Here is a 27,002-nt window from a genome sequence, read left to right on the forward strand (position 1 = left end):
TAAATTATCACGAAAAAGACCTTAGCTAGATTTTGATTTATAATATTTAGATCTATATTATAGATCTAGATCTTATAGTTTAGAATAAGATCGTAATTGAGTAGACTCTATATCTTTCGTATGCAATATTTTGCATTACTTATAGATCTAGATCTAGAATGTGTTTTAAATGTTGTTTTATACCATAGCGATTCATGACTTAGTTTTGTAAAATTCTAATCGGTTTTTTCCGATTGTTGTCGGCTTTGTCCGTAACTCGTAACATCAAAGGCAGAGGAAGTCTAGTTGAGAACGAAGATGGCTGAACTCTTATAATAGAATTTATGTTCTTCTTGTAATTACAATAACAATTGTTATAGTTAGAAAAGGAACTTAGTTCAGCTGTATATATTGAAGAGTAGTAGCTAGTTGATAAGCGTGGTAAGTCGTGGTTGTTAAGGATCATATTTGTGGCATTTCTCTGCATTAGCAGCAGGTGCTCCTTCACTGCCTACACTTAACACTACACTACTACACTCTACACTCAGTTTTGACTCAGTAACACTGACTACACTCTAACACTGTCTACAGAGTAACAGACGTACAGTCTACTCTTGTCTCTACACTCAACTTCTAAGATCTAGATCTAGTAACTTAGTAAGAGTACTAAGACTAGTAGTCTCTAGACTCTAGTCTTACTCTTCTTATTAGTCTTAGTCTTACACTGTCTGCACTGCCACAGCTGCAACAGTAAATGAGTAACTAGTATTTAACTACTAACTAGATCTAGTATAATCATATAGATAGTTATAGATCTAAGTGTAAACTAACAGTCCTACACTGGCGACACTGCCTACACTACAGTTACAACAGTAGTACAGGCTAAACTAGCTTCATGGGTCAGTAATTGATACTAATCATGACTAATGATAGATCTATTCTCTAATTGCCCTAAACAACAGCACTGGTCAACACTAAGACATACATTTTTAGCACTACACTTGACTACACTGTAGTGACTGTAATGTGACTAAACTTGACTAGATCTACACTCAGTCTCACACACAGTAGTCAGTGCACTTAGAAATCAATCTGTCAACTGACTACTGTGACTGTGAGACTAGGCTCAAAATCTAAATAAGATTTTCTAAGTTCAAAGTTGACTGAGACTAGATTATATAAATATGATCTTTGTCTTTAACTTTAGGTCTAGATCTAGCGGCGTTGAGGTTTAGTCTATGAGCCTCACTGTCTTAAAGTCTTAACACTGAGTTGACTGATGGTGTTGAGAACACAAGAAAAGTACTCTCACCATTGAAATTCTAAACTAGATCTAGACTCAACATATAGATCTAGATCTGTTAATATATATGGATCTACGGGTTTAGATATAGAGTAGTTTATTTAATCCGGACATTACATGAATTAGGACACTCGTTTTGTGGTCATTGTTAGACTAGGCTCTAGTCTAGATCTAAATAAGATTTTCTAAGTTCAAAGTTGTCTGAGACTGGATTATATGATCTTTGTCTTTAACTTTAGGTCTAGATCTAGCGGTGTAGAGGTTTAGTCTATGAGCCTCACTGTCTTAAAGTCTTAACACTGATTTGACTGATGAATGATGTTGAGAACACAAGAAAAGTACTCTCACCATTGAAATTCTAAACTAGATCTAGTCTCTACATATAGATCTAGATCTGTTAATATATGGATTTACGGGTTTAGATATAGAGTAGTTTATTTAATCCGGACATCGCATGAATTCGGACACTCGTTTTTGTGGTCATTAAATCTTTATTTTGATATTTAATATGAAACTAGCATGCTGTATAATGTGCTTGTCCATTATCCAATGATTCTGACCCAATTTCCTTCCATTTACTATCATTTCTAAAGCTGTCTTTTTACGTAAGAAAAAAGAATTTCAAATATGTAAGTCAGGTTGTTGTTTTTTCCTATGTTACCTGGATGACTTTACCTCTTCCTAGAGTTAAGACTATATTTTTTGAATGGCTAAGTCTATGCTAATGAGCCCAGCAATATTTATTCTGTTTTTGGAGCTACAGGTTTTATTTGATTTCTTAAGCCAAGTTGTTTGATTCCATACAAAGAAAAATTAATAGGGTGTTTGAATTAAATTACAATTTTCTTACCAAAATTTATTTCAAACATTAGTTTTGGAATGAAGTTAAATGCCTAATTAGAGATTTAGATCTACTAGATAGATCTAGATTTATATAGAGATAATATAGAGGATTCAGCTATTTAGGCAAGAATGGCTATCCTAACCTGTACTATACTACAAAAGATCATCTGTATTAGAAATTTATTAAATTAAAAAACACAAACATTTAACACATGTCTAATCAAGCCAATATAAAATAAGTCTAAAAGTCTGTGTAGAAGTCACTACCCCAGTGACCTAATTTTGGGTTCATAATTTTATTTTTTATGTTCGTATTTATGCATAATTTGGAAACATCTTAATGATTTAATGTGAGGGGCTATGCCTGGGGATCTTAATAGTTAGTGTTAATATAGAATTAAAATCTGAGTTTATTGATGCCTAAATATAGAGACTGTCTGAAATAAATTATGGTGTCCGGAATCAAATAATGTGGGTCAAATTTGTCTGAATGAAATGAAAACACATGGCCTGTTTGACCTTAAATATAAGTAGTCATCCTTATTCTCCTTAAACTAAAGAAGATTTTGATACTTCATTTTCTTTTCTATGTCGAACCATTGTCAAATAATGCGCTGTCAAAGTCAAACACACATTTCGGCCTATAGTTGTCCGAATAGCATAAACTACTCAAATAGATCTACCAAGAAAACTTTGGTTGCGGTAATACAGGTAGCAACTAGGACAAAAGCAATTGTAAGGGTCAGGTGAAAAGCTTCTTGCTGCACTAGGAATCAAATTAGTTTATATGACCTAGGCTTAAGCTGAGGCTCACCATAGTTTGCCCTAGCCCTAGGCTCCTAACTAGTCTAAATCTATTCAAATTGAATTCCGATCATCAATTATCTAGTTTCTATATACTAGAATTCAATCAAGACCTCTAGACTAGATCGATTAGATCTATCTAGATTTCCAAATTCAAGTCTGTCCCTGGTCTTACACATTAAAATTATGTGACTAACCCTAGTCGGCCTAATCCCACTCTGATCTAAAGATCTAGATCTAATCATCAATCTCGTAGCCATTCTTTAGCTAAATAATTAAGCATCCACCCTCAAAGAAGTGCAACTATACTGCATAGATACTATATATAATTTAATCTTTAAAATTTCACTAGAAATGAAAACAGCGATAAAACATTGTTGCTGAAAAGTTGACCTTTTCTCGTCATTCATAGTGAGCCATTAAAATTATAACAAATTTTTAAGTTATTCCAGGTAGATAGATCTGTAGTAAAGAATAACTGGGTACAAAATCAGAGTCTAAGTTGGTTAATTACTGATGACAGGCCCGTCATTAGGCATAGACTAACTAGGCAGCTGCTAGTTTCATTCGGTGGGGGCCTCACAGGACTAGTAAAAATTTAAGAGAAGATATGATGAAACTTGGATTTACTAGTGTAACTCTACTACGGAAATTGAGATTTGTTTTTTTTACTAGAAGTACGCGCTGGTTACGCCCCTTGATTTGTTCCTAGGCTTTATTTTGTTTATTTTGGCAGGAACATCCCCTTCTTTTCTTTTTTTTTGAATTGATATAAATGTACCACTTTTTATCAATCAACCTAACATACTTTTTTAGCCAGTGAATTAGTGTATCTGTTACAATAAAATTTCATATGTCCCATTCTCTCTTTCCTGAACACCCCCTTGCTTGTCTTTTTAAAAATAATTTTAATAAACTGGGCCTCGTTTCAACTACACACTTATTAAATGCACTTATATTTTGGGCCGGTTAATTCTAGAAGCACCTTCACTTATTCCTATCTTATATAATACAGACGTTACTTCAAAAAAGAAGATGGTTCTGCTTAACTGCCCTAACTTTTTGGGTTATTTTTACTTTTTTTGTTTACAGTGTGTTTTGCAACCTTTAATCTTAATACACGCAACCTTTAATCTTAATACACACAACCTTTAATCTTAATACACGCAACCTTTAATCTTAATACACGCAACCTTTATCTGAATGTCAGCAATGTACAGTATTAGACAATGTATAGATTTCTTCATGCCATCAGTTTCTGAGAAAAATACATTTATTTTTGAAGGCCCCAATTGAATGCCACATTCCTATTCTCCTTTCTACATTTCATTTGGTACTTTGTTCTCTAAATAAAAAGAAATATCTATTTGGTTTTATTTATTGTATTGTTTATCTCCCCCCTTTTGAATGTTGCGAAATGAAATAGATCTAGTCCTTACTCTCTCTTTCTCTAGATCTTATTAATTCTATTAGGATTGGTTTTGTCTTCTAATTAGACCATGTCTAGAATGAAGTAGAATTGACAAAAGGCTATTTTAAAAAGTTCACTTAGGGAAAAAGAAATAATATACAGGAAGTCTTATTGTCGTGATATTTTTTTGAATGCTTTCTACGTAGACAGCAGCCTTTTTGGAGAAATACTGAAAATAAAATACAAAATGGTTTGATAGAAAGATTGCGTTGTTTCATGAATAGCGGTTTCATTACTGTGATTCTGTCAAAAACTGTTCTTAGTAAGCACCTAGGAGGTAAAAGGAACCTGTGTACAAAATGTCAGTCGAGATTTCGTGGTCAATGAATAGGTCTGTCAGTTAGAGGTAACTTAGAAATATATTATAGATTGCAGTTATTTGTCAATTTAGATATAGACAGTACATGTTTGGTTAATAAATTGCATAATTTTATTTTTTCACCGTTTCTTTTTTTTTTTTTTTTTTTTTTTTCATATGGGGCCACCCATACTTCACCTAGGGCCTCCAATGCCGACCCTGCTGATGAATCAGTATATCACAAAATTAAGGCTTTCTCTATAGATTACTTACACTTCATTGAATAAGGCTGTTGTTTCTTTTGACTGGAATCTTTTCTTTTTTTTCCCATCCTTTGTATGTACTCACACAATATGTTGTCTATTCACACAATATGTTGTCTATTCACACAATATGTTGTCTATTTTGACTCAGATTAATGTCAACAGAAATGACATTTTGATGGCTGGAAAAAAAATTGACATTAACACAGCAACAGTGAGTGATTTAGAAAACTTGGCTTGCGTAGGACATCACAGGGCTGAAGCTATTGTGAAACACAGAAGAGTGAGTCCCTTTTTTTTTAATTTTCTTATTGCAGCCGCTATATTGTAGTGGTTTTTCTATAGAGCTGATAGATGGATTATGTTGTGTGTTTGCGCCAATCACATGCTAAATGTTTTGTTTCTTTGACGTTATCTTTAGGAAAGTGGTGGATTCCATAGTGTGGTTGAGTTGTCACTTGTTCCAGGTATAAGCACCGCCATCATTGAGCAGAACAAAGGACGCATTATTTGCCGGAGACCATCTCCAGCTAAGAAAAGAAATGGTCAATCTAAAATGTAAGGCTTTTTTTTTTTATACATTTACTTCACTGGCATTTAGGCAGAACTAATATTTCCTATTCATTCATTTTGATAAAAAAAAATCTGATTTAGATTAAATAAAAATGAAACCAAGATAAATTATTCTTTTTTTTTTTTTTTTTTTATTTAAATATTTTTTCATTAAGTGTATGTTTAAAAGCCAAAGCTTGCTGAATGAGACTCTCTAACCAAATAATCAGGAAAGCCATGTAACTTCTAGAAGCAGACGTAATGTCCATTGCCTTCTATTCTAATGTTGGATGTTTGGTTTCTATAGTCATTGTTTAAAGAGAAAAAGTGAAGCTGAAAGAGAAATGAAATAATGAACGGGGGTTATATTAATAACATTTTAAAAGCTTCAAACTTCATGCACATTCATATGTACATTTCAATATAGTAAGAAATTCTTCTTTTCCCCAGACAAAAACGAATTACTAGAAAACATGGGCATCTGAGTGAGTCTTTAGATCTATTCATCTCTGAAGCTTCTGGTGTAGGACTAGAATGTCCTAGCCATGCCTCCCCCCCACCAAGTCACTTCACTCGTTCTCAGAGTGCAGCGCTCAGACTTGGTCAAGGCTGCTCTTCTGAGACTCCCCCTGCTGAGAGCTCTTCCACTAATTTCATAGTCACACGAAGCGGGGGCGGCACAGCAAGGGCACTTAGTAATCGAGGTCATCATGAAGAAGACAGCGGAAATGATGGTGACGATGAGAGGGATGAAAGGATTGCGGCGGCTGCAGCAGCAGGGGACGTGAAGAATGTTGACAATGTACATAACGACTACAATGAGGTCCATGGTGCCTTGGAGGATGGAGGCTCTGACAATGAGGCTAGTAACGAGGATGAGGAATGTCTGCTGAATCATGCTGCCGACAGCTTTGATGGGGATTATGATGAAGACAATGGCGACAACCAAGACCAAGAGGAGGTGGAACATGAAGAGGATGAGGATGGCGGGAAGTCTTACAGAGATAATCAGAGACATTCTCTTAGTTTTAATCTTCGACTGCGCTCTGGCTGCTGCTCCACTAGTGACAAAGGAGAAAGCAAATCGGTAATACATTTTTTTTTCAACTAATATTTTTGAATATCTATATTATCTAGCCTTTAAAAATGATATTGTAAAAAATGTTACCTCTTAATTTTATTGATTTTTTTTTCAACAAATAACTAGCCTTTAAAAAGAAAATCTGAAGTTGAAGATGACAAAGATGCTGACCTGTCCCCTGGCAAGAAACTTAGAACGGCAATGGTTAGGTAAGTGCATGTTCCATTTGTTAGTCATAATCAACATATTTTGTTTTCGACATGGAAATAATATTGTTGCGGAACAAAAATCAGTAAGGCAACACCAACCTCAAACTTGTATTCAACGAACCTAAACCTTTAATCCAAACAACCTCAAACTTGTTTACAACGAACCTAAACCTTTAATCCAACCAACCGCAACTTTTGAGTCATAAGTCACAACATTTAAGTCAACAAACTTGTAAGATTAAAAATGTTAAATATTATTTGTGGGTTTTTGGGCTGTTTCAAGTTATATTTTCAACAAATTCAACTGTTTTTGAAGATAATAGATGCCATTCATAGTTGAAAGCCTGTGCTGTATTTATTGAATCTTGCCATAGTTTTAGAACTTGTGTTGTATTCATTCCTACTAGACATAGTTTTAGAACTTGACTCTGGTATTTCTTGATATGTTCTAGTTGTCAAGTATGTGGACAAAGTCTTAACAGAGTTCCAAGATGGAAGCTGGCGCAGATGCCAAGAGGCAAGATTCCATCCAAAGAGAACCCTCCACCTAAAATGGATGACTGGTTAAAAACATTTCAGGTTACTATTTCCATCGTAGACAAACCCAACTTAATCTCATAATGTCTAGATTGTATAGGCTCTTTTTTTTGTTGGTCAAAGCTCTAAATTCAAATACATGTTGCTCACTTCTAATAGGCCTGGGGTAATGCAGAGCGAATGATGGCTGTGGATGAGCTAATCAATCTATGTGACCCAACCCAGGTTCGACACATGATGCAAGTCATAGAGCCACAGTTTCAGAGAGACTTTATCTCTTTGTTGCCTAAAGAGGTAGTTATCTTTATCAACACTGTCTACTTTTACAATCTTTTAAACATAAGCTACTGATTAGGCTTTCGTGTCATTAATATATAAATATAAAATAAGCAGATGTATGACTTTCCCTTTTGCCACATAAGCATTAACACCAGTTCAAGAAACTCATTTCTTTTTGACATACACTTTAGCTTAGCAATAGAAGCTCTGTAGTAATAATTTACCTAAGAGCTAGAAAAGACACTATAAAATATGAGGCAAATACATCTCACTCCCAGAACTTAGTCCATTCTCTCAATGTAAAATCAAGTTACATACAATTTTTAGAAAATTATTGAAACCACAAATAAATATAGGTACAAAAATGTAGTTATTAATTAATTATCACATCAAATTATCCCATGATATTGTTATATCCCACTATAATGATAATAAGGCTTGTCTTTGAGTCTGAAGATTAATGAGGAATGCAGTATTTCCTGTGGAAATATCCCACTATAATATGCACACACAAAAATATGATAATGCAACTTTTTGTTTGTTTTCAGCTGGCCCTGTACGTTTTGTCATTTCTCGAGGCTAGAGACTTATTAAGAGCTGCTCAGACCTGCAGATACTGGCGGGTGTTAGCCGAGGATAATTTACTCTGGAGAGAGAAATGCAGGGAGGAGGGGATTGATGAGGAGACAGTCTATGGTTCCCGTATGCGCAGGCGGCATTCAGCACGCTCACCCTACAAGTCTTTGTTTATGAGACAATCCCAGATAGAACACAATTGGAGGTCTGGGGTCAACCGTCCACCAAAAGTATGAGCTATGTTGTTGTTGTTTTTCTGTTCATCTAAATGTTTGTTACTAAAAACTTGAAGTCAACATTCTATTCAGATTGGTTTGTGCTTTGACTAAACTAATCCTTAATCGACATGCTTGAGATTTTTGAGATTTTAACTAAGAGTTTATAACACAAAAAAAATAAATAAAAAGATGTTTCTTGTTAATATATTAGCAAAAATTTTCTCCAAGTAATTTTCAGGCAATTATTTTGTGGACCACATTTCTTATTAAATCATCTTTTAAGAAGTTGTGCCTCTGAAAACATGTTTTATGTTTTGGATACTAGATCATCAGCCAATAATAGAATATCCATCCTCTGTTTGGGACCCCTCAACTCAAGAAAACTTTAAGAAACTGGAACAGACACAATATAGAGCAGTGAGATTCATAACAAACGAATATTCACATTTGACTAGAGTAACACCTTTAGTAAAATCACTAAATTTAGAAAGCCTTCAGGACAGGACAGGAGACTCAAAAGTAAAGTGGCAATTATACATAAAACACTGAACCATAATCTTCAAATAGAAAAACAAAATTTAATAAAATACTCAGAAAGACACAAAGATAAAGGCACATTCCTCATCCCATATGCTAGGACAAATTTGTACAAATACTCCTTCTTCCCTAGTGCTATTAGAGCATGGAATGGGTTGCCTGAGCTAGCCAGGAAAACCAGTGACTTGGCAAAATTTAAGTCATTGGTTAACATGCATTACTGAATGCATGACGCTTAGGGCGTAATCATCTTCTTTTTTGAAGTAACATCTGTATTATATAATATAAGATCATCACTTTTTTTTGGGGGGGGGGGGGGGGGGGGCTGCGGGCTGCAAATGTTTTTACTAACCTTGTGTATGAATGTTTGTCTCCAGATTCTGAAAGGCCATGATGACCATGTTATCACATGCCTCGAGTTTTGTGGCAATCGTGTAGTCAGTGGTTCTGATGACAACACCCTTAAAGTCTGGTCAGTCACCTCGGGAAAGGTAACAGTTTCACTCGATTGAGCTTTTTTGAATGGATTGGATTATGGGGAGGAATTGTTCAGTAGTCATTACATTTGTCTGTTTGCTTGTAAATGTTAATCTTGTGTCCATAATTTCTAGTGCCTGCGAACTCTGATTGGTCATACTGGAGGTGTGTGGTCATCTCAGATGTCTGGTACAGTAGTTATAAGTGGCTCCACTGACCGGACATTAAAAGTTTGGAATGCTGAGACGGGTCAGTGTCGACACACTCTGTATGGACATTCCTCTACGGTCAGGTGTATGTCCTTGTACAATAACCAGTAAGTCTTGATTGGACTAACCTTAGTACATAGAACTGGCTGTAATTAATAGTGTATTGAGGGTATAAACTTAGGTTGGCCCGGAGGTTAGGTTGGAGGTCACACAGATCAATCAAATAGCCTACACAGCTACAGTTCCACCCCCAACAACTCTGCTCTAGGTCACTAGATGGTTTCTTAACTCTTTCTGTTTTTTGTATTTTTTTCCCACATTCTGACGGAATTCTTCATTTTTTTCATTACTATTTCACTACCCTGTTATGATTTAGTTTTAATAGCTTTCTCGTTTTCTATATGAAAATGTTTTAGTTGGTATAGAATTAAAGGGGAATGCATGCTGTTTTTATAGAACACCAATTAAAGTGTATACAATTAAACATTAAATTTAATGAGGTCAAATCAACAAAGATATTGTCAATTAGGAGAGATAGAGTTAACCTTTTCTTTTTAAATTGATTAGACTTTCCATTCTGTTATTTAAAGTTTTCATTTCCTTTTAGGCTTTGGATTAGACCTTTCATTTCTTTTTAGGCTTTGGATTAGACCTTTCATTTCTTTTTAGGCTTTTGATTAGACCTTTCATTTCTTTTTATGCTTTTGATTAGACCTTTCATTTCTTTTTAGGCTTTTGATTAGACCTTTCATTTCTTTTTAGGCTTTTGATTAGACCTTTCATTTCCTTTTAGGCTTTTGATTAGACCTTTCATTTCCTTTTAGGCTTTTGATTAGACCTTTCATTTCTTTTTAGGCTTTTGATTAGACCTTTCATTTCTTTTTAGGCTTTTGATTAGACCTTTCATTTCTTTTTAGGCTTTTGATTAGACCTTTCATTTCCTTTTAGGCTTTTGATTAGACCTTTCATTTCTTTTTAGGCTTTTGATTAGACCTTTCATTTCTTTTTAGGCTTTTGATTAGACCTTTCATTTCCTTTTAGGCTTTTGATTAGACCTTTCATTTCCTTTTAGGCTTTTGATTAGACCTTTCATTTCCTTTTAGGCTTTTGATTAGACCTTTCATTTCCTTTTAGGCTTTTGATTAGACCTTTCATTTCCTTTTAGGCTTTTGATTAGACCTTTCATTTCCTTTTAGGCTTTTGATTAGACCTTTCATTTCTTTTTAGGCTTTTGATTAGACCTTTCATTTCTTTTTAGGCTTTTGATTAGACCTTTCATTTCCTTTTAGGCTTTTGATTAGACCTTTCATTTCTTTTTAGGCTTTTGATTAGACCTTTCATTTCTTTTTAGGCTTTTGATTAGACCTTTCATTTCCTTTTAGGCTTTTGATTAGACCTTTCATTTCTTTTTAGGCTTTTGATTAGACCTTTCATTTCTTTTTAGGCTTTTGATTAGACCTTTCATTTCCTTTTAGGCTTTTGATTAGACCTTTCATTTCCTTTTAGGCTTTTGATTAGACCTTTCATTTCCTTTTAGGCTTTTGATTAGACCTTTCATTTCCTAGTAACCCTTCCACTCCCTTTTTTTTTTCATATGTTTAAAATTGCTTGCTGCCATACTTAAATATTCTATTGTTACTCCATCCAGTTCTCATTATTAGTATTATCATTCTTATTATTAATCATTATTTAAATATCTCCATTGGTTAAATTATCTATATTGTTTTCATTTTTCTGTTTGCTTTCTAATGTAAGCTCTGACTTTTTAACTATTCACAGGGTTGTCAGTGGCTCTAGAGACGCAACGCTGAGAGTGTGGGACATTGATACAGGCGTTTGTAAACATATTCTCATGGGCCATGTGGCCGCTGTAAGATGTGTTCACTATGATGGTAAACGTGTGGTCAGTGGTGCCTATGACTACACAGTCCGTGTCTGGGATCCAGAGACCGAGACCTGTCTACATACTTTACAAGGACATTCCAATCGAGTTTATTCCCTACAGGTAAATAGAACGACACTGGTTTCACCTTGATTCCTCTTCAGGAGCTTTACATTAAGTGAAATTTGTTTTTGAGATTACTGTTAAAATCTAAAATGTGCTTGTTGCAAATGTGTGATGACTTTATTGACTTTATTTTATTGCCAAAAAAACAAACACTTAGCTAGCAAACTGCCAATCTCAAGAAACCTGCCATTATTAATTCAGAGTTTTAGGATATCTTTTTAAAGTTGAGCTCATCCATAAACTGGTTACTTTACTTTTTTTTTTTTTTGTGAGGAATTAAAGATTGTAGATGATAGTCACAAAAAAATATGTACACTTGACAAAAATCCCTAAACTATTTTAATGCTATATATATATATATCAAGATAAGTGAATTTCATTTCTTAATTTTATTTTCTATATTATTTTGCTTGTTAAGTTACACATTATTTATTGAATGCTATATATATATATCAAGATAAGTGAATTTCATTTCTTAATTTTAATTTCTATATTATTTTGCTTGTGAAGTTACACATTATTTATTGAAGTGAAATATTTGTTAATAGCTTATGAAGTATCGTAGGGTTGTCAAGTATAGACTGTCTTAAGTTCTTATTGATGATTCTTAGCTCTGGTTTCAATAGGACCTAAAATGGTTTCTTTCTTGTAGTTTGATGGTGTCCATGTTGTGAGTGGATCACTGGATACATCTATACGCGTTTGGGATGTGGAGTCTGGCAATTGTCTGCACACTCTCATTGGTCATCAATCTCTGACCTCTGGCCTGGAGTTAAAAAACAATATTTTAGTTTCTGGTAACGCAGACTCAACAGTCAAAGTTTGGGACATCACAACAGGGCAATGTCTACAGACTTTACAAGGTTTGGACATATTATTTTTTTGCTGTACTGCATTGTTATTTGGACTACTTAAAATGCCATGTAAATATTAAAAGATGTTAGTTGTAAAAAGATTCGGTTTAATGCATAGAGCTGAAAAGGTCTAAGAACTAATGCCATTATGACAAAATTTAAAAGTTAAAAAGTAAGGCATAGAAAAAAAAATATTTTGAAGCTTGTGCTGTATGGGTTTTAATTTTTTGTTTATTGGAATTTATTATTTATCAATGAAATTTATTATTTATCAATGAAATGTTCACTTTTAGTATATGATAAGAATAGTACACCCTGGAATAAAAAAATTTTTTGTGTTGTTAAATGTACAAATTGTATATATGATACACAAGTCTTCAAGTCTTCTAACCTATGTATCACTGTACATGTCTTCCAAGTCTTCTAACCTATGTATCACTGTACATGTCTTCAAGTCTTTTTAACCTTTATCACTGTCTTATTTATCTTCAATGTTTTTCACATATATGTAACCTTGGCATTTCGTCTTCTCCTTAGGTCCAAACAAACACCAGAGTGCTGTCACTTGTCTACAGTTTAGTCAAAAATTTGTGATCACATCGTCTGATGATGGCACGGTCAAGATTTGGGACCTTAAAACAGGAGAATTTCTCCGAAACCTCGTGACTTTGGGCAGCGGTGGCAGTGGGGGCGTTGTATGGCGGCTGCGGTGCTCAAACACTCGACTGGTGTGTGCTGTGGGCAGCAGGAATGGCACTGAAGAAACCAAGTTGATGGTGTTGGACTTTGATGTCGAAGATAAAGACCGAAAATTTTATGGAGAACAACAGGTAGAGAGGAGACAATCCAATGGCTTATAAAAAAAAAAGTATTAGCATCTCGTGGTTAGAGTCATTTTCCACTTCATTTCATGGTGATAGACATTCACTACATACTGAGCTCCACCATAATCAAAGAACATTTATTTTATATCATTTGTTTGATTTCTGGGTTTTGTTAAGTATTTTTTTAACAGGTGATCTTTTACCAAAATAACTTGTAGTTGACATTTCTGTTCACCATCTGGTGTTTGTATTGAACTGCATCTAAGGTCAAGGTGACAGAAGTAAATCTTCAGTTGTAAATATAAATATAAAATTTTATTTTATGCTATTGAAGATTAATTCCATGTTTCACGTGAACAGAATTTTCTTTTGATTGAACTGGCCATTTCAATGCTGTGTTTACTTCTCTTGTTATTTCTGTACTCAGCAGAAATGAAGACTTCCTTCGCTACTTAGAAAAATGTCAAATTGAAGTGCTAAAACATATTTGTTTCATTTCTTTCTTAGCAAGTTTTAAAAGAGTTGGAGACATTGAATTTTTTTTTTTCAAGAAAGTTTTTTTTTTTTTTTTTTTTTTAGTAACTTTAATTCTGAAAGACGGATTCATGTTTTGAAATAACTTAGAAGCAGAGATATAAAAGTGAAAATGTTAAACCTTGAGCTCAGTGAATACAAAGAGTTGCTTTGACTTAAGCCAGATCACTCTGTGCTCCCATGAAGAGAAAATAATGGACAGATAATAGATCCATTTTATCATTGACATGGTCTAGTCTGTGCCATTGTGACACAAAACTTTGCTAGTGGAACATATTGTTGGAAGTTTCCCTTGCACTGGAGAAATTTAACTCTATTCTAGTGAGATTGTGTTTCTCTTGTAGGGCTGTTGGCTCGCTGACCTAGTTTAGTGCTGTCTCCTAGTGGTCAGTGTCATGGTGGTAGAGGTCAGTCTCTGGTCTAGTTGTTTTTATAATGAATTTCATGAGTTCACATTTTCATTAAACAAAAGACCAAACAATTATTTGTTGTTGTTGGCATCAAAGAGTGACTTGCAGGGGAGGCTACCCAGAACTCAAGTATTGAGGTTGTTACAAGACTTGTACTCAGACATTATTGTGATAGGAAGTTTACTTTGGGGGAAAATACCCAAGCTGGGTTTTTTTTATTATTATTATTATTGAAAGCATTTGTTTGTATGTACTCTACTGAACCTCTATAAAGAGTCTGTGTGAAAGAGACTTTGTTCATAATGTACATAAGATGAGAGCATTCCTTGGGATATTTCTGCCTGTATGTTTGGGTTTTCAAGTGTTACCAATATCTTCATTCTGTCTTCACACACACATTTCCCTCTTTACAGACAGACTGGCTGTTTGTTTGGTATAATTGTTTTGTTGTTTTTTTTACAGTATTTTATAACATTTATCTAATCCTATATTTGTATACAACACAGTTAAATACAGAAGCTGGTTTGGTGCCGGGTAGTTATTATCTTAGGTCTGGCTGTGAGTGAATGCTGTACAAAATGTGTATTTACTTGTTCAACGCTCCGAGATGTCTCCATTATTTCAAAAATGAACGAATTTTCATCTTGCGAAAGAAAGTAAGCTTTGAACGTAAAAATTGGATTCATAAAGATTCTCAAGCAAACAGGGCTCAAGCAGTGAAAGCTATGATTCGCAAAACAAACGCTTACAAGTTGACCCAGTCCAAGTCCACGATTAGTGAGCTGTAACATTTGACCTTTGTTTTATGTTTGAATATCTACTGAAATTAGAAACTGTATTTATTTTACCATTTTGAATTATTGTAATTAAAAAAAATATATAATAAATTTCCAAAATAGTTTACCAATGTGACATTGTGCTACTAACTACGTGTATATTAAATTTTTTTTCTTTGACCTATTCCGTTGAGAAATTATTTTTTTTGGCCAGTTACTGTCCCTAGTCCTCACAATATTTGATGAGTCTCACATCACATCTATGTTTGAATTGGTTTGTTGTTTAGGTTTGTAGAGTTTGTGTGTGCTATAAAGTATGTTGGTTGAGTCTTATATAACTCCACTATGTTTGAATTGGTTTGTGTCAGTGTGCTATGAAGTGTGTTTGTGTTGTGTGTATGTAGTTTTAGAGACGCCTGTACATTTACTCCAAACAAACTGTCAATGTTTCCATTGTTCCAGTTAATCAACTACTCACTGAGTGTAAATAGCTATCCCATAATTTAGTGATTGTATGGAACCATATTTCTGATAGTCTAAGGAACCAAAAAGAAAATTTTTTCTTTTTATTCTGATTTTGTTTCATTTCTGTCTGACATTGTTTTGATTCTAGAACAGCATTGAGGTCAATCAGAAAGCTGTCAAGTTTGTGTCAGATTTCTTGTATTATACAAGCACTTTGGTATTATTTTATGAAGCCAGGGGAAATTTTTGTCTTTTTTTTTTTTTTGTTGTTTAATCTGTGTCACATGAGCATTATTTGTCTTGGTTGAATGTTTAATGAATGACTTTGACTTGATGAGTGACTGACTTTTGATGACATCATGAAACTGCTGAATGGTTTGTAGAAATGTTTGTATGTTATACCAAGTTTGTATGTCACATCATCATCACGCTCTACTGTCACAGTGTCACGGTGGCCTGAAGATTTTCAATGAACCAGAACCAGTGCTGTCATGAGTTATTTAAATGTTACAGAGATGTCACAATTCATTCTCACAATGTCATGCACTCAATGTGTCAAACAGTATGAAATTTGTAAATTGATAACTCTCAACACTTACTGGTCAATCTTTCATTAAAGATTTGTTGTGACCACAAATTGGTTCCGTTTTGAACTTAAATGGTCCATTTGTGACCAGAAATTGGTCCATTTGTGACCTTACATGGGTCCAGTTGCGACCAGACATTGTCCAATTGTACTTGGCCATGTGACAAAAGTCAATTTACTGTATGGCAAAATCATCTTGTGACATCTTGTTGATTTGTTCTCTATGTGTACTCAACCAAATGGCAGACTGTAGTATTCCAAATGATTTCATTTATTTTGTCATCAAGTCAGACTCTCCTTTGGAGAAACAACTTTAATTTGACCTTTGACCTTGTAGAATGTTTGAAGCAAAAGAAATTGTATAAACCGACTATTTGAGTTTTTTATTTTTGTGAATACAAATTATATTGAATTGTATTTTAAACTAAGTAATAAATCAATACATGACTAATGGCAAACACCTGTGTGAGTTTGATTTGTTACTGCCCCTGACTGCTATAATTAGGCCAAGGCTATTGTATGTTTGTCATGAAGAAGTTTGCAGAGTGTTCTGCTTCCTGCTGGCCAGTTTAATTCTGCCTGTCAGGATACTAGGATAGTGAAGGGACAAAAGAGAACTTACTAACGAAGCAGAGCTATTGAAGGGAGTCCAATGGAACAAGCAATGATCCTAGAAAATGTGTCACGCTGAGAAGTGCTAGGGAAGACTTTGGCAACTACTCAAGGATTATTATTATTGTTATCTTATTAACGTTTGACGCTATACACAACAGAAGCAGACAGAAGGGTGAAAATGCAACGGCGCCTGGTGATTACATATGCCCAAACTGTGACCTCAGCTGTGTATCAAGGATTGACCTCTTTAGTCACACAAGAAGTTGCAAAGAGAAGAAGTTATTTCATGAGACGTAAAATGCTACATGTTAAACACACATACTAGATAGTATTGGAAGGTATATTAACTTTAAACATAAGAGTTTAAGTGACATACAATGCAGATAGAACATTTTTTTTAAAGAAAAGTGAGTTCCCCCCCCCCAGTTTTGTTTTCCATTGAACTTTATTTCCACCGCGGTACTTGCATTTGATTGGTTCATTGCGTACATTGTTGGACACAGCAGACGACAACACGCTCAACGCTGGTTCTTGGACTTCATGAATAAATAGATTTCCAACATCGTGTCTCCTCAATGAGAAGTTTAAAAAAGAAGTAGGTCAAGGCTCTTTATTAATATTCGACTTTTGCTTTTTATCTCATCTTGCTTGAGCAAGAAAAAGCTACATCTATATTATATATTTTAAATAGGTATTAAGAGAGGTGAGGGTTGTTGCACAAATTATTGTTGTTACAGTTTGAATTTGTTTCATGTAAACTTTAAACAAAATGTTAGTGCTGATAACTCTAGCAATCTAGATCTATCAATCAACCATCGAGTAGTTCTAGAGAATTTATAAAACGCAAACTTTTAGAATAAACATTGTTGTTGTTTTCAATATAAGCATACAATATTATTGTGTATATAATATACAATCTCCCACTCGCGCTTAATATTCCTAACTATGGATGGCGTCTTGGTCGTGTGGTATGCTTTTTTTAAAAGGTTTTGGATGTGCTCACGGACATGTTGTCTCGATAGTCTGGGGTTCGAACTGCCTGCCGCCATCTCCGCCATCCTCTGGAAGGTTTGGGCTAGAATGTAATAGGCCCCTAATCTTCAGATCTGAGAGAACATCTGAAACAGATAATACTTACAAATATGAACTTTCAGATTCCTGAGACCATGATATCGACATCCTCCCCCACCAACCCCTTAAATTAGAGGCGAGGAGTGCGAAAAGCACAGGATGACATTGACCAATTTTATTTTATTTTTTTTTTGAGGTGCCATATATAAATAAATGAGGCGCAGTGGCTGAGCGGTAAAGCGCTTGGCTACCGAACCAGGGTTCGAATCCTGGTGAAGACTGGGATTTTTAATTTCAGGATCTTGGGGCGCCTCCGAGTCCACCCAGCTCAAATGGGTACCTGACGTTAGTCGGGGAAAAGTAAAGGCGGTTGGTCGTTGTGCTGGCCACATGACACCGTCGTTAACCGTAGGCCACAGAATCATGACCTTTACACCATCTGCCATATAGACCACTAGGTCTGAAAGGGGAACTATACTTAACTTGTAAATAAATCATTTTAGTGTGGGAAAAAATGTCATTGATTTTATTTTTCTATGATTGTTTCATTTTTGGTTTTGACACTGTTAGAACCCACACTTGTTATAACGTTACCGACGTAACAAGCAATTAAACAACAACCTTAAATTCCAGATCTAATGAACATAAAACTTTTGGTTTTGTTGTTGTTGTTGTTTTTTACATAAAATAATAATAAGTCCGAAGGTTAATGAGGAATGCAGTATTTCCCCTGAATACGTTGCCCCAGCTGTGACCTACATGTTTTGCCACGTCTCGCGCAGGCTTAACTATTGTCCGCGGTGGTTTATTTATATTTTCCTTTCGCCTCTTACGTCTGTCCTAGGAAGCAGATTTTCTTTTGGTCTCAAATGTGTATCCCGCGGCCTTTGTAAGTGACCTCCACGCAGCTGTCTCGTTTTGCAGCCGCCTGCAACCAGGTGCTCTCTTTTTAAGTCAGTAAAGCCAGTTGGCGCCTAAGCTGGTCTATACCGATGATAAACATAGAATAGAAAACATACAAAACAGAGTTATCATTCTTGACATAATATAAATGAACATTATAATATGACGAAAACATTTTGCACCTAAAAGGATGCGCCAAAACCTTCTGTTTCGCCACATTATGCCACAGTAATACGTAGATTTCTTCTTCGTAGAGTTATTGTAGTGCATACATTTCTTTTAAGCACACGTAGAGTTATTGTAGTGCATAGATTTCTTCAAGCGCACGTAGAGTTATTGTAGTGCATAGATTTCTTCAGGCACACGTAGAGTTATTGTAGTGCATAGATTTCTTTAAGAACACGTAGAGTTATTGTAGTGCATAGATTTCTTTTAAGCACACGTAGAGTTATTGTAGTGCATAGATTTCTTTTAAGCACAAGTAGAGTTATTGTAGTGCATAGATTTCTTTTAAGCACACGTAGAGTTATTGTAGTGCATAGATTTCTTTTAAGCACAAGTAGAGTTATTGTAGTGCATAGATTTCTTTAAGAACACGTAGAGTCATTGTAGTGCATAGATTTCTTTTAAGCACACGTAGAGTTATTGTAGTGCATAGATTTCTTCAAGCACAAGTAGAGTTATTGTAGTGCATAGATTTCTTTAAGAACACGTAGAGTTATTGTAGTGCATAGATTTCTTTTAAGCACACGTAGAGTTATTGTAGTGCATAGATTTCTACAGGCACACGTAGAGTTATTGTAGTGCATAGATTTCTTTAAGAACACGTAGAGTTATTGTAGTGCATAGATTTCTTCAAGCATACGTAGAGCTAATGTAGTGCATAGATTTCTTCAAGCGCACGTAGAGCTAATGTAGTGCATAGATTTCTTCAAGCGCACGTAGAGCTAATGTAGTGCATAGATTTCTTCAAGCGCACGTAGAGCTAATGTAGTGCATAGATTTCTTCAAGCGCACGTAGAGCTAATGTAGTGCATAGATTTCTTCAAGCGCACGTAGAGCTAATGTAGTGCATAGATTTCTTCAAGCGCACGTAGAGCTAATGTAGTGCATAGATTTCTTCAAGCACACGTAGAGTTAATGTAATGCATAGATTTCTGCAAGCGCACGTAGAGCTAATGTAGTGCATAGATTTCTTCAAGCATACATAGAGCTAATGTAGTGCATAGATTTCTTCAGGCACACGTAGAGTTAATGTAGTGCATAGATTTCTTCAAGCGCACGTAGAGCTAATGTAGTGCATAGATTTCTTCAAGCACACGTAGAGCTAATGTAGTGCATAGATTTCTTCAAGCACACGTAGAGTTAATGTAATGCATAGATTTCTTCAAGCGCACGTAGAGCTAATGTAGTGCATAGATTTCTTCAAGCATACATAGAGCTAATGTAGTGCATAGATTTCTTCAGGCACACGTAGAGCTAATGTAGTGCATAGATTTCTTCAAACACACGTAGAGCTATTGTAGTGCATAGATTTCTTCAGGCACACGTAGATCTAATGTAGTGCATAGATTTCTTCCAAGCACATGTAGAGTTATTGTAGTGCATAGATTTCTTCTTTCTAGCACAAGTAGAGCTATTGTAGTACATAGATTTCTTCTTTCTAGCACAAGTAGAGCTATTTAGTACATAGATTTCATCTTTCTAGCACAAGTAGAGCTATTGTAGTACATAGATTTCTTCAAGCACACGTAGAGCTATTGTAGTACATAGATTTCTTCAAGCACACGTAGAGTTAATGTAGTGCATAGATTTCTTTAATGGTGAAAGTAAATTAAAATACTCGTTCTCTTGTCTATTCATAAAAGTATGGTCCTTAAAACTTGGCACTGAGGGTGGGGAAACAAATCCATTTTTTTTTGTTCTTTTATTCTATTTTACTTTTCTTTCCGGATTGTTAGTTGTCATTAATGGGGAGAATCATTTTAAAAGGTTTTCGCTTTTTTTTTTTTTTTTTTAATTATATTTTCACCATTTTCCCCGTGTCCCCTTTTGTCTTTCCTAGTAATTAATGGCGCTCTATAGTACACCTGAATTAATGACGTCATTACAGTCAATACGGCTGAAGGGTATTGGGTAGTTTATTGAATGCATGTTCTCTGTATCAACTCAGTGGACTATGACCCTATTTAGTTCACCTGTCTTTTGTTTCCGATCTTTTATGGCGGTATCGATGCTGCGCCTTAGCAAATACATTGAGGCTTGATGGACAAGCTCTGCATTGAACGAGACTCGATTATCCTTCAATAGCATGCAGGAGAGAACCCAAAACCTCGAGGGATGTGGGGAGGTTCCATTGTTCTTCCATTAGATGTAACAGCGAATATCGAAGGAGATTTGGGGCCTAGCTCTATTGTCTTGCTTTTAAAAGATGGTATCTAGAACTTAGGTTGGGTCCTTCCATGAAGAGCAAGAATATAAAAAAACGGAAAATTAAGCAAATTGAGCATACCTTTTTTATATTATATATAATGACGTATATATCTTCTATCAAGCACAAATAGAGTTTTGGAAAAGCGCATATATATTCTCTGTTGCATTTTACGTCTCGGGAGACGATCTTTTCCCCTTTGCAACTTCTTGTGTGACTAAAGAGGCCAATCCTTGATACACAGCTGCGATCGCAGGTTGGGCATCTGTAATCACCAGGGACTGTTGCAACTTTCACCTTTCTTTCTACTACTGTTAGTGTATGGCATGTGTATTCCTGGACCCTTCCTTTATGCTCGCTCTCCATGTGGATCTATCCAATGCCACTTTTCCCAGCTGTCGATTTTGAAGAGCTCTATGTCGGGTTTATATAGGCCTATATATAGCGCAAATTTGAACACTTTCGTATTTTAATTCCAAGAAAACGTAGATTTCAAATGACAAACTGAAAGGACGATATTAAAGGGAAACTCCGATGGTTTTATAAATTTGAGTTATTGACATATTTAAATTCTGCATAAAAAGTTGTAATTGTAAATAGTCATTTTACCTTTTTTTTAAATTTAAATGCTTAGAAACATATATATTCGTAACAATATATTTGACAGTAAATTCTTGCCATCCAAAAAAAAAACGGGTTCTTTGAGATTTTGTGCTTAGGTTAGGCATACATCACTTCCCTCAACAATCTTGATCTAACCAATCGTATCGCTTCATTCTTACAGTGGCTATTAACAGGCTAATAACAGTGACGGCCTAATCCATATATAGATCTATATTACGTTACGAAATAAAACGGGAATTAAAAAACAGTGAACATTGATACTGACCATTGGGAAGACATAGCCTTAGACCGCACTACGTGGAGAGAGACGGTGACCATGAAAGCTATGGACAGCGAGAAAACATGGGCGTCAGCTCTTGAAGAAAAGCGTGCCATACGAAAAATGGCTGGCACCTCTACCACCAAAGCGAAAGCCTTCTTGACCTGCATTATATGTGGACGGGAGTGTCTCTCCAAAATAGGGCTCCACAGCCACATGAAAAAGTGTTCGAAATGAACCATAGTCGCTCTATGACAACTGAAAAAGGCCAATATATATATATATATATATGCATTAGAACAGGGGTTCTCAACCTGTGGATCGAGACCCCCTTGCGGGTCGATTGACTATTTGCCAGGGTTTGCCTACGACCATCGAAAATATGGATTATTTTGTCTATTCTTCTATTGCTGTATGTGTGTGTTGGGGGGGGGTGGTCGCGGCAGAGTCGGGGATTGTAAAAAGGGGTCGCCGAGCATAAAAGGTTGAGAACCACTGCATTAGAATAACCAACTCGAGAAAAAAAGTTAATTTTTTTATCTACACCCCTCCCTGTCCCAAAATGTAATGTTGATCGTGTGTCTGACTGATTCTAACACACTGGTCAGTGTAAGGGGCTAGCCGAGGCTACGTGGAGTCGGTCATGACAAGACAACCAAGCGATAGTGTTTGTTGTGTGTTGAGTGGTCAGGCGAGAAAATACACACTGCCGTGGTTAGTCAAGCATGTAGATCTACTCTTAACACGAACAAAAAAAGGATGTTAGTGGTTGAAAAAGGGGGAGGGGTGAAAGATCGCCTCTCATACTCCCCAGAATCCGCCATTGATTAGAGTGTGTGTTTGTGTCTGACATGCAACCACCCCTCTCCTTTTCTGCTCGTAATCTGGAACTTGGCGTCTGCTTTCAAGGTTAATGAAAAAATTAAAATATCATCGAGGAGTTCCATGGTCCAACATTTGTTCGCCACGGTCCAGCCCGATCAAATATTGTACTTGTGTTTGAAGCTTGTCATCAGCTCTCAACTTTATGGTGAATGTGGAAAGGAGTTGTTTGGCCACTGATCGTCTGCTGTATCTCAGGGTCATCAGCAGTAACTGTATGCGCACGCACCCAAGTTACACGGTTGTATTCATTGTTCCTCTCTATCCAGAAGAAACTATTTCAGAAACAGTTGTTCATCTCGCAGTTCAAAAATGAAGCTGAAGATAGTTCTTGCCCATAATTTATTCTGCATCCTCGCCGTCTGCTCGCAGACTACATATATGAGCGATGTGACCGATACGGTAACGACTGGCTACGCAGCAAGGAACTGGACAAAGAGTGAAGCGTTTCAGATTCTCAGGGCGGAAATGAACGATCGTCTGCTGGCGCGTCAGAAAGCGCCGCCCAAATACTACTCGTCCCACGACAGCGACATTGCCATCTCGTTTGATCCACTTCAAATAATCGACGTGGTGGGCATGTCGCAGGCCATGACCTTGACCTCCATCGTCACCCTCAAATGGCGCGATCCTGAGATTATGTGGGAGCCGAGTATGTATGCTGGAATTGTGGACATCCAGCTTCCTTCGGATAACTTGTGGTCTCCGTCGGTCATCGTGCCAAAGTCCAGCGAAAACGAGGACCTGAATATTGAGTTTCCGGAACTTGTGAAAGTGAATTATAAAGGCTACATAATTGCATCCATTCCGACATTCATTACGACATTATGCACAATGGATATGACCTACTTTCCGTTTGATGAACACAATTGCACTGTAGTTTTCCTGGAGTCTAGTTTCTACAACATAACATCTTTCGTGCTGCCTCCAACCGACATCCAAAGCCACTTCGGCACTCACGGAGAGTGGATCATGGATAGCCACTGGTGCACCTCAAACATCACCCACATGACTCCGCCATTTTCCTACGTCACTTGCTACATTGAAATGAGCAGGTGTAGCCTTTTCTTTGTGCTAAATCTGATTGGTCCAATGGCCATGACGTCAGCAATGACGCTCGTGGTGTTCTGGATTCCAGCCAAAAGTGGGGAAAAGATTGGTTACGTCTTGTCCATGTACACATCCACTTCTGTTTTTCTGAGCTTCATCGTGGAACGCATTCCCAAGAACATGGACACAACTCTCCCGCGAATCAACATTCTTCTTCTTGCCATTGTGATTCAAGTCATTCTTGCCACCGTGGCCACAACCATCGTCTTGAAGAGATATAACAAAGAGATCAATGCCAAAAAATCTGGTAAAACACTTTGTAAGAGACCTGCACTTGAGGCCAAACCCAATGTGGACAACTGCGAGAAACTAACCAAAGTTCAATCATCAACCAAACCGACAGGGGAGCAAACCAGCGTTGACAAAGACACACCAGACAATGTCCATATCATCTATTCTGGTCAATTGCACAATAACTGCCCAAATAATGACATTAGCAAAAATGTGGATGGTGCTAAGAAAAATGCGAACGAATCGGTTTGCGAAAAGGAAATATCAATCTACGAAGCTGATCAAATTCAGACCGGATCTAACACAAGTCCGGACGAGCAAGACACAAGTCGATGTATGACCCACGATGAATTAGATAAACTTTTCTTCGCCGTCTTGACCACACTGACCGTTGTGATGTATATAGTTGTTTACTTGTATTGAAACAATTTTAGTCATCGATAAGGAAAAAAAATGGACATTGCAACATCCTTGACCTTCATTATCTGGGAAATTTGTAATGCATCTGCGTAATTAGTCAAAGAATAGAGTCTACTTCTGCTTCTCACAAACACGGAAGTACAAGCAAGTTTGTTACGTTATTGACTGACACGATGACATCACAATCTATCTTGAAACATGATTGTTAATAATGAGGTAATGTCATTACTTCTACGAAAGTTCTGGTAAAAAAAAATGTCAATTCACAAATTCGCATTCATTCTGAGAACAATTGAATCTCGTTCTTGTGACCATTTTTTTATATCTTGTTTTGAACTAGATGGAAATCTATGTTTCCAGTCGATATTTTTTATATATATAGATTTTGTAGCACTATAGGGCTACTAATAAGATACACCCAGAACTTCCGTGGTCCACTTTGGAGAACTCTAGTTGGATTCTGAGTGTCATTTGATCTTATATTCAATAGAATATAGTCTGATGAAATCAATGTAACCAACACAATTCTTGCGCTAACAGAGCCCATGTGTTGTAGATCGACCCAACTCTTTGAAATGCAGCAACATTTCTGATCCACATTTATTTTGTTCTGGCCAAAGAAAAGATTGATTTTTTTTTTTCAAGGATAAAGAATATTGAATTCAAATTCATTACAGTGCTTAAGTTTTTTAACAAAATTGTTGTTAAGACCTTACACCGGAAGACTTTTTTGTTCGAATTGGTTTCTGGGATGTGGTCATTTCATAAATAAAACGTCAGGCAAATTTCAACAGTCCACAATCCAGGCGATGCTCTATAAATAGATCTAGAAAAAAATAAGATTTACGCCGTTTTAAATGTCGTAATAACTTTATATTGTTTACTGCTACCAACTGAAAATCGAAATAAAGAACATTCTAGTTCGCAGGCATCCATGGAAACCAATGTTTATCTCAAGAAAAGATAACTCTGATTGTCAAAATGTTTCTTACAAAAACTGTTCGCGTGTTTTTCGCTTTTCTTGTGATGCTAGGACGTGCCAGGTTGGATACCAACATTTCTAGCTCCTCCTACTTAGAGTCATTCACAAAACTACGGAAGTTGGTACAATCTCGTCTGGAAGCTGCCAATAAAATTCCACCTAAATACTACCACTTTCAGATTCCCATCCGATTGAACTACGAACCTCTGCAGATCATCTTTGTCGACGAGGTTTCTCAGACCATCATGGTTTCCTCCAGTATCACTCTCGTCTGGCTGGACCCAGTGGTCAGCTGGGACCCCAGGAATTACTCGGGAATAGACACCATAGAAATGGACTCCAGTTCGTTTTGGGCTCCCAACATTTATATTCCGAAAACGTCCGACTCTTCCGTCAAACTGTTAACCTTGAACGAGAAAGTGCAAGTATCCAATCGGAGCACAGTGTCCACCCTGATTCCGATAATAACCACGACCCTGTGCAACCTTGACCTGACATTTTTTCCATTTGACAAGCATTCTTGTACCATGATCTTCGTTGAGTCCGACATGTACAACCTGACTTACCTTGACCTCCCCCCCAAGGACATCAGTTTTTACTTTGGCACCAATGCCGCTTGGATTTTGGTGGGATACACCTGCGTCACTCAACCCTCACACTACACTCCGACATTCACCTACATCGTCTGCTCCATAGAGATGACCCGCCGGAGAGCCTTCTACGTCGTGAATCTGATTGGTCCGATGGCAATGACGTCAGCGATGACGCTAGTGGTGTTCTGGCTGCCCGCGAAGGCAGGCGAGAAGATGACCTTTGCAGTGTCCATGTTTCTAGCTAGTTCTGTCTTCTACAATTATATCTTGGAGATTATGCCACGAAGTATGGAAAGTCCTCCTCGTTTAAATCTACTTCTAATTTTTAACGGCATTCTCATCATGCTGGCCACTGCCGCCACCACGTTCGTCCTGCGCCGATACGAGCATCAAAAAGAGACGGAGCAAGCAGAAGTGAGCGAGCCCGGCACAAAGTCAAGGACGCTCGATCAGAAGCAAGGCGAATCCAAGAAGAACCGCTTATTCTATTCTCGCAGATGTAATTCTGTGTCACCGGAGCCTGTAGAGCAAGTCAATCTGAGCCAACTAAACTTACTCCAAGGAGAGCTCCTTGGACCAGAACAACCGGAAGTGACGAAAAGACAGTATAGAACAGGCCAATGGTCTTACGCCAAGCTGGACATGATGTTTTTCGTGTTAATGTCTGCACTGACCCTCATAGTTTGGATACTTGTTTTCTTTTTATAAAACTCAGTGAGGATTCTATCGAATCTGTAAGCATCTAATATAAGACTTACTTACCAGTGGCGTAATTGAGTTCTAGGTGA

At 36.5% G+C, this 27,002-nt stretch overlaps 2 protein-coding genes across 2 annotated transcripts; both read left to right on the forward strand.

Moving 5' to 3' along the window:
- The first annotated feature begins 26 nt into the window (after positions 1 to 26).
- Positions 27 to 16,555, forward strand: LOC106058240 (F-box/WD repeat-containing protein 7-like). Its single transcript, XM_056037164.1, has 13 exons — positions 27 to 420; positions 5,113 to 5,244; positions 5,383 to 5,519; positions 5,964 to 6,600; positions 6,721 to 6,803; positions 7,256 to 7,382; positions 7,500 to 7,634; positions 8,168 to 8,425; positions 9,328 to 9,441; positions 9,562 to 9,743; positions 11,416 to 11,641; positions 12,297 to 12,507; positions 13,036 to 16,555. The coding sequence occupies exons 2-13, from the start codon at positions 5,140 to 5,142 to the stop codon at positions 13,356 to 13,358; spliced, it is 2,538 nt and encodes an 845-aa protein (XP_055893139.1). The 5' UTR covers positions 27 to 420; positions 5,113 to 5,139; the 3' UTR covers positions 13,359 to 16,555.
- Positions 16,556 to 23,190: 6,635 nt separating this feature from the next.
- Positions 23,191 to 26,977, forward strand: LOC106058239 (uncharacterized). The gene is made up of 2 exons (XM_013215617.2): positions 23,191 to 24,612; positions 25,561 to 26,977. Exons 1-2 carry the CDS (start codon positions 23,191 to 23,193, stop codon positions 26,920 to 26,922), a joined length of 2,784 nt encoding a protein of 927 aa, XP_013071071.2. The 3' UTR covers positions 26,923 to 26,977.
- Positions 26,978 to 27,002: the final 25 nt, after the last annotated feature.

This window comes from Biomphalaria glabrata, chromosome 8 (genome assembly GCF_947242115.1).
Source record: "Biomphalaria glabrata chromosome 8, xgBioGlab47.1, whole genome shotgun sequence".
Lineage (NCBI taxonomy): Eukaryota > Metazoa > Mollusca > Gastropoda > Planorbidae > Biomphalaria > Biomphalaria glabrata.

Coding starts and splice junctions, on each gene's coding strand:
- LOC106058239 (XM_013215617.2), top strand. CDS start 23,191: ATGAAGCTGAAGATAGTTCTTGCCCATAATTTATTCTGCATCCTCGCC. Junction 24,613..25,560: donor TCTTGACCACACTGACCGTT/GTGATGTATATA, acceptor AGAACATTCTAG/TTCGCAGGCATCCATGGAAA.
- LOC106058240 (XM_056037164.1), top strand. CDS start 5,140: ATGGCTGGAAAAAAAATTGACATTAACACAGCAACAGTGAGTGATTTA. Junction 5,245..5,382: donor CTATTGTGAAACACAGAAGA/GTGAGTCCCTTT, acceptor CGTTATCTTTAG/GAAAGTGGTGGATTCCATAG. Junction 7,383..7,499: donor ACTGGTTAAAAACATTTCAG/GTTACTATTTCC, acceptor CACTTCTAATAG/GCCTGGGGTAATGCAGAGCG.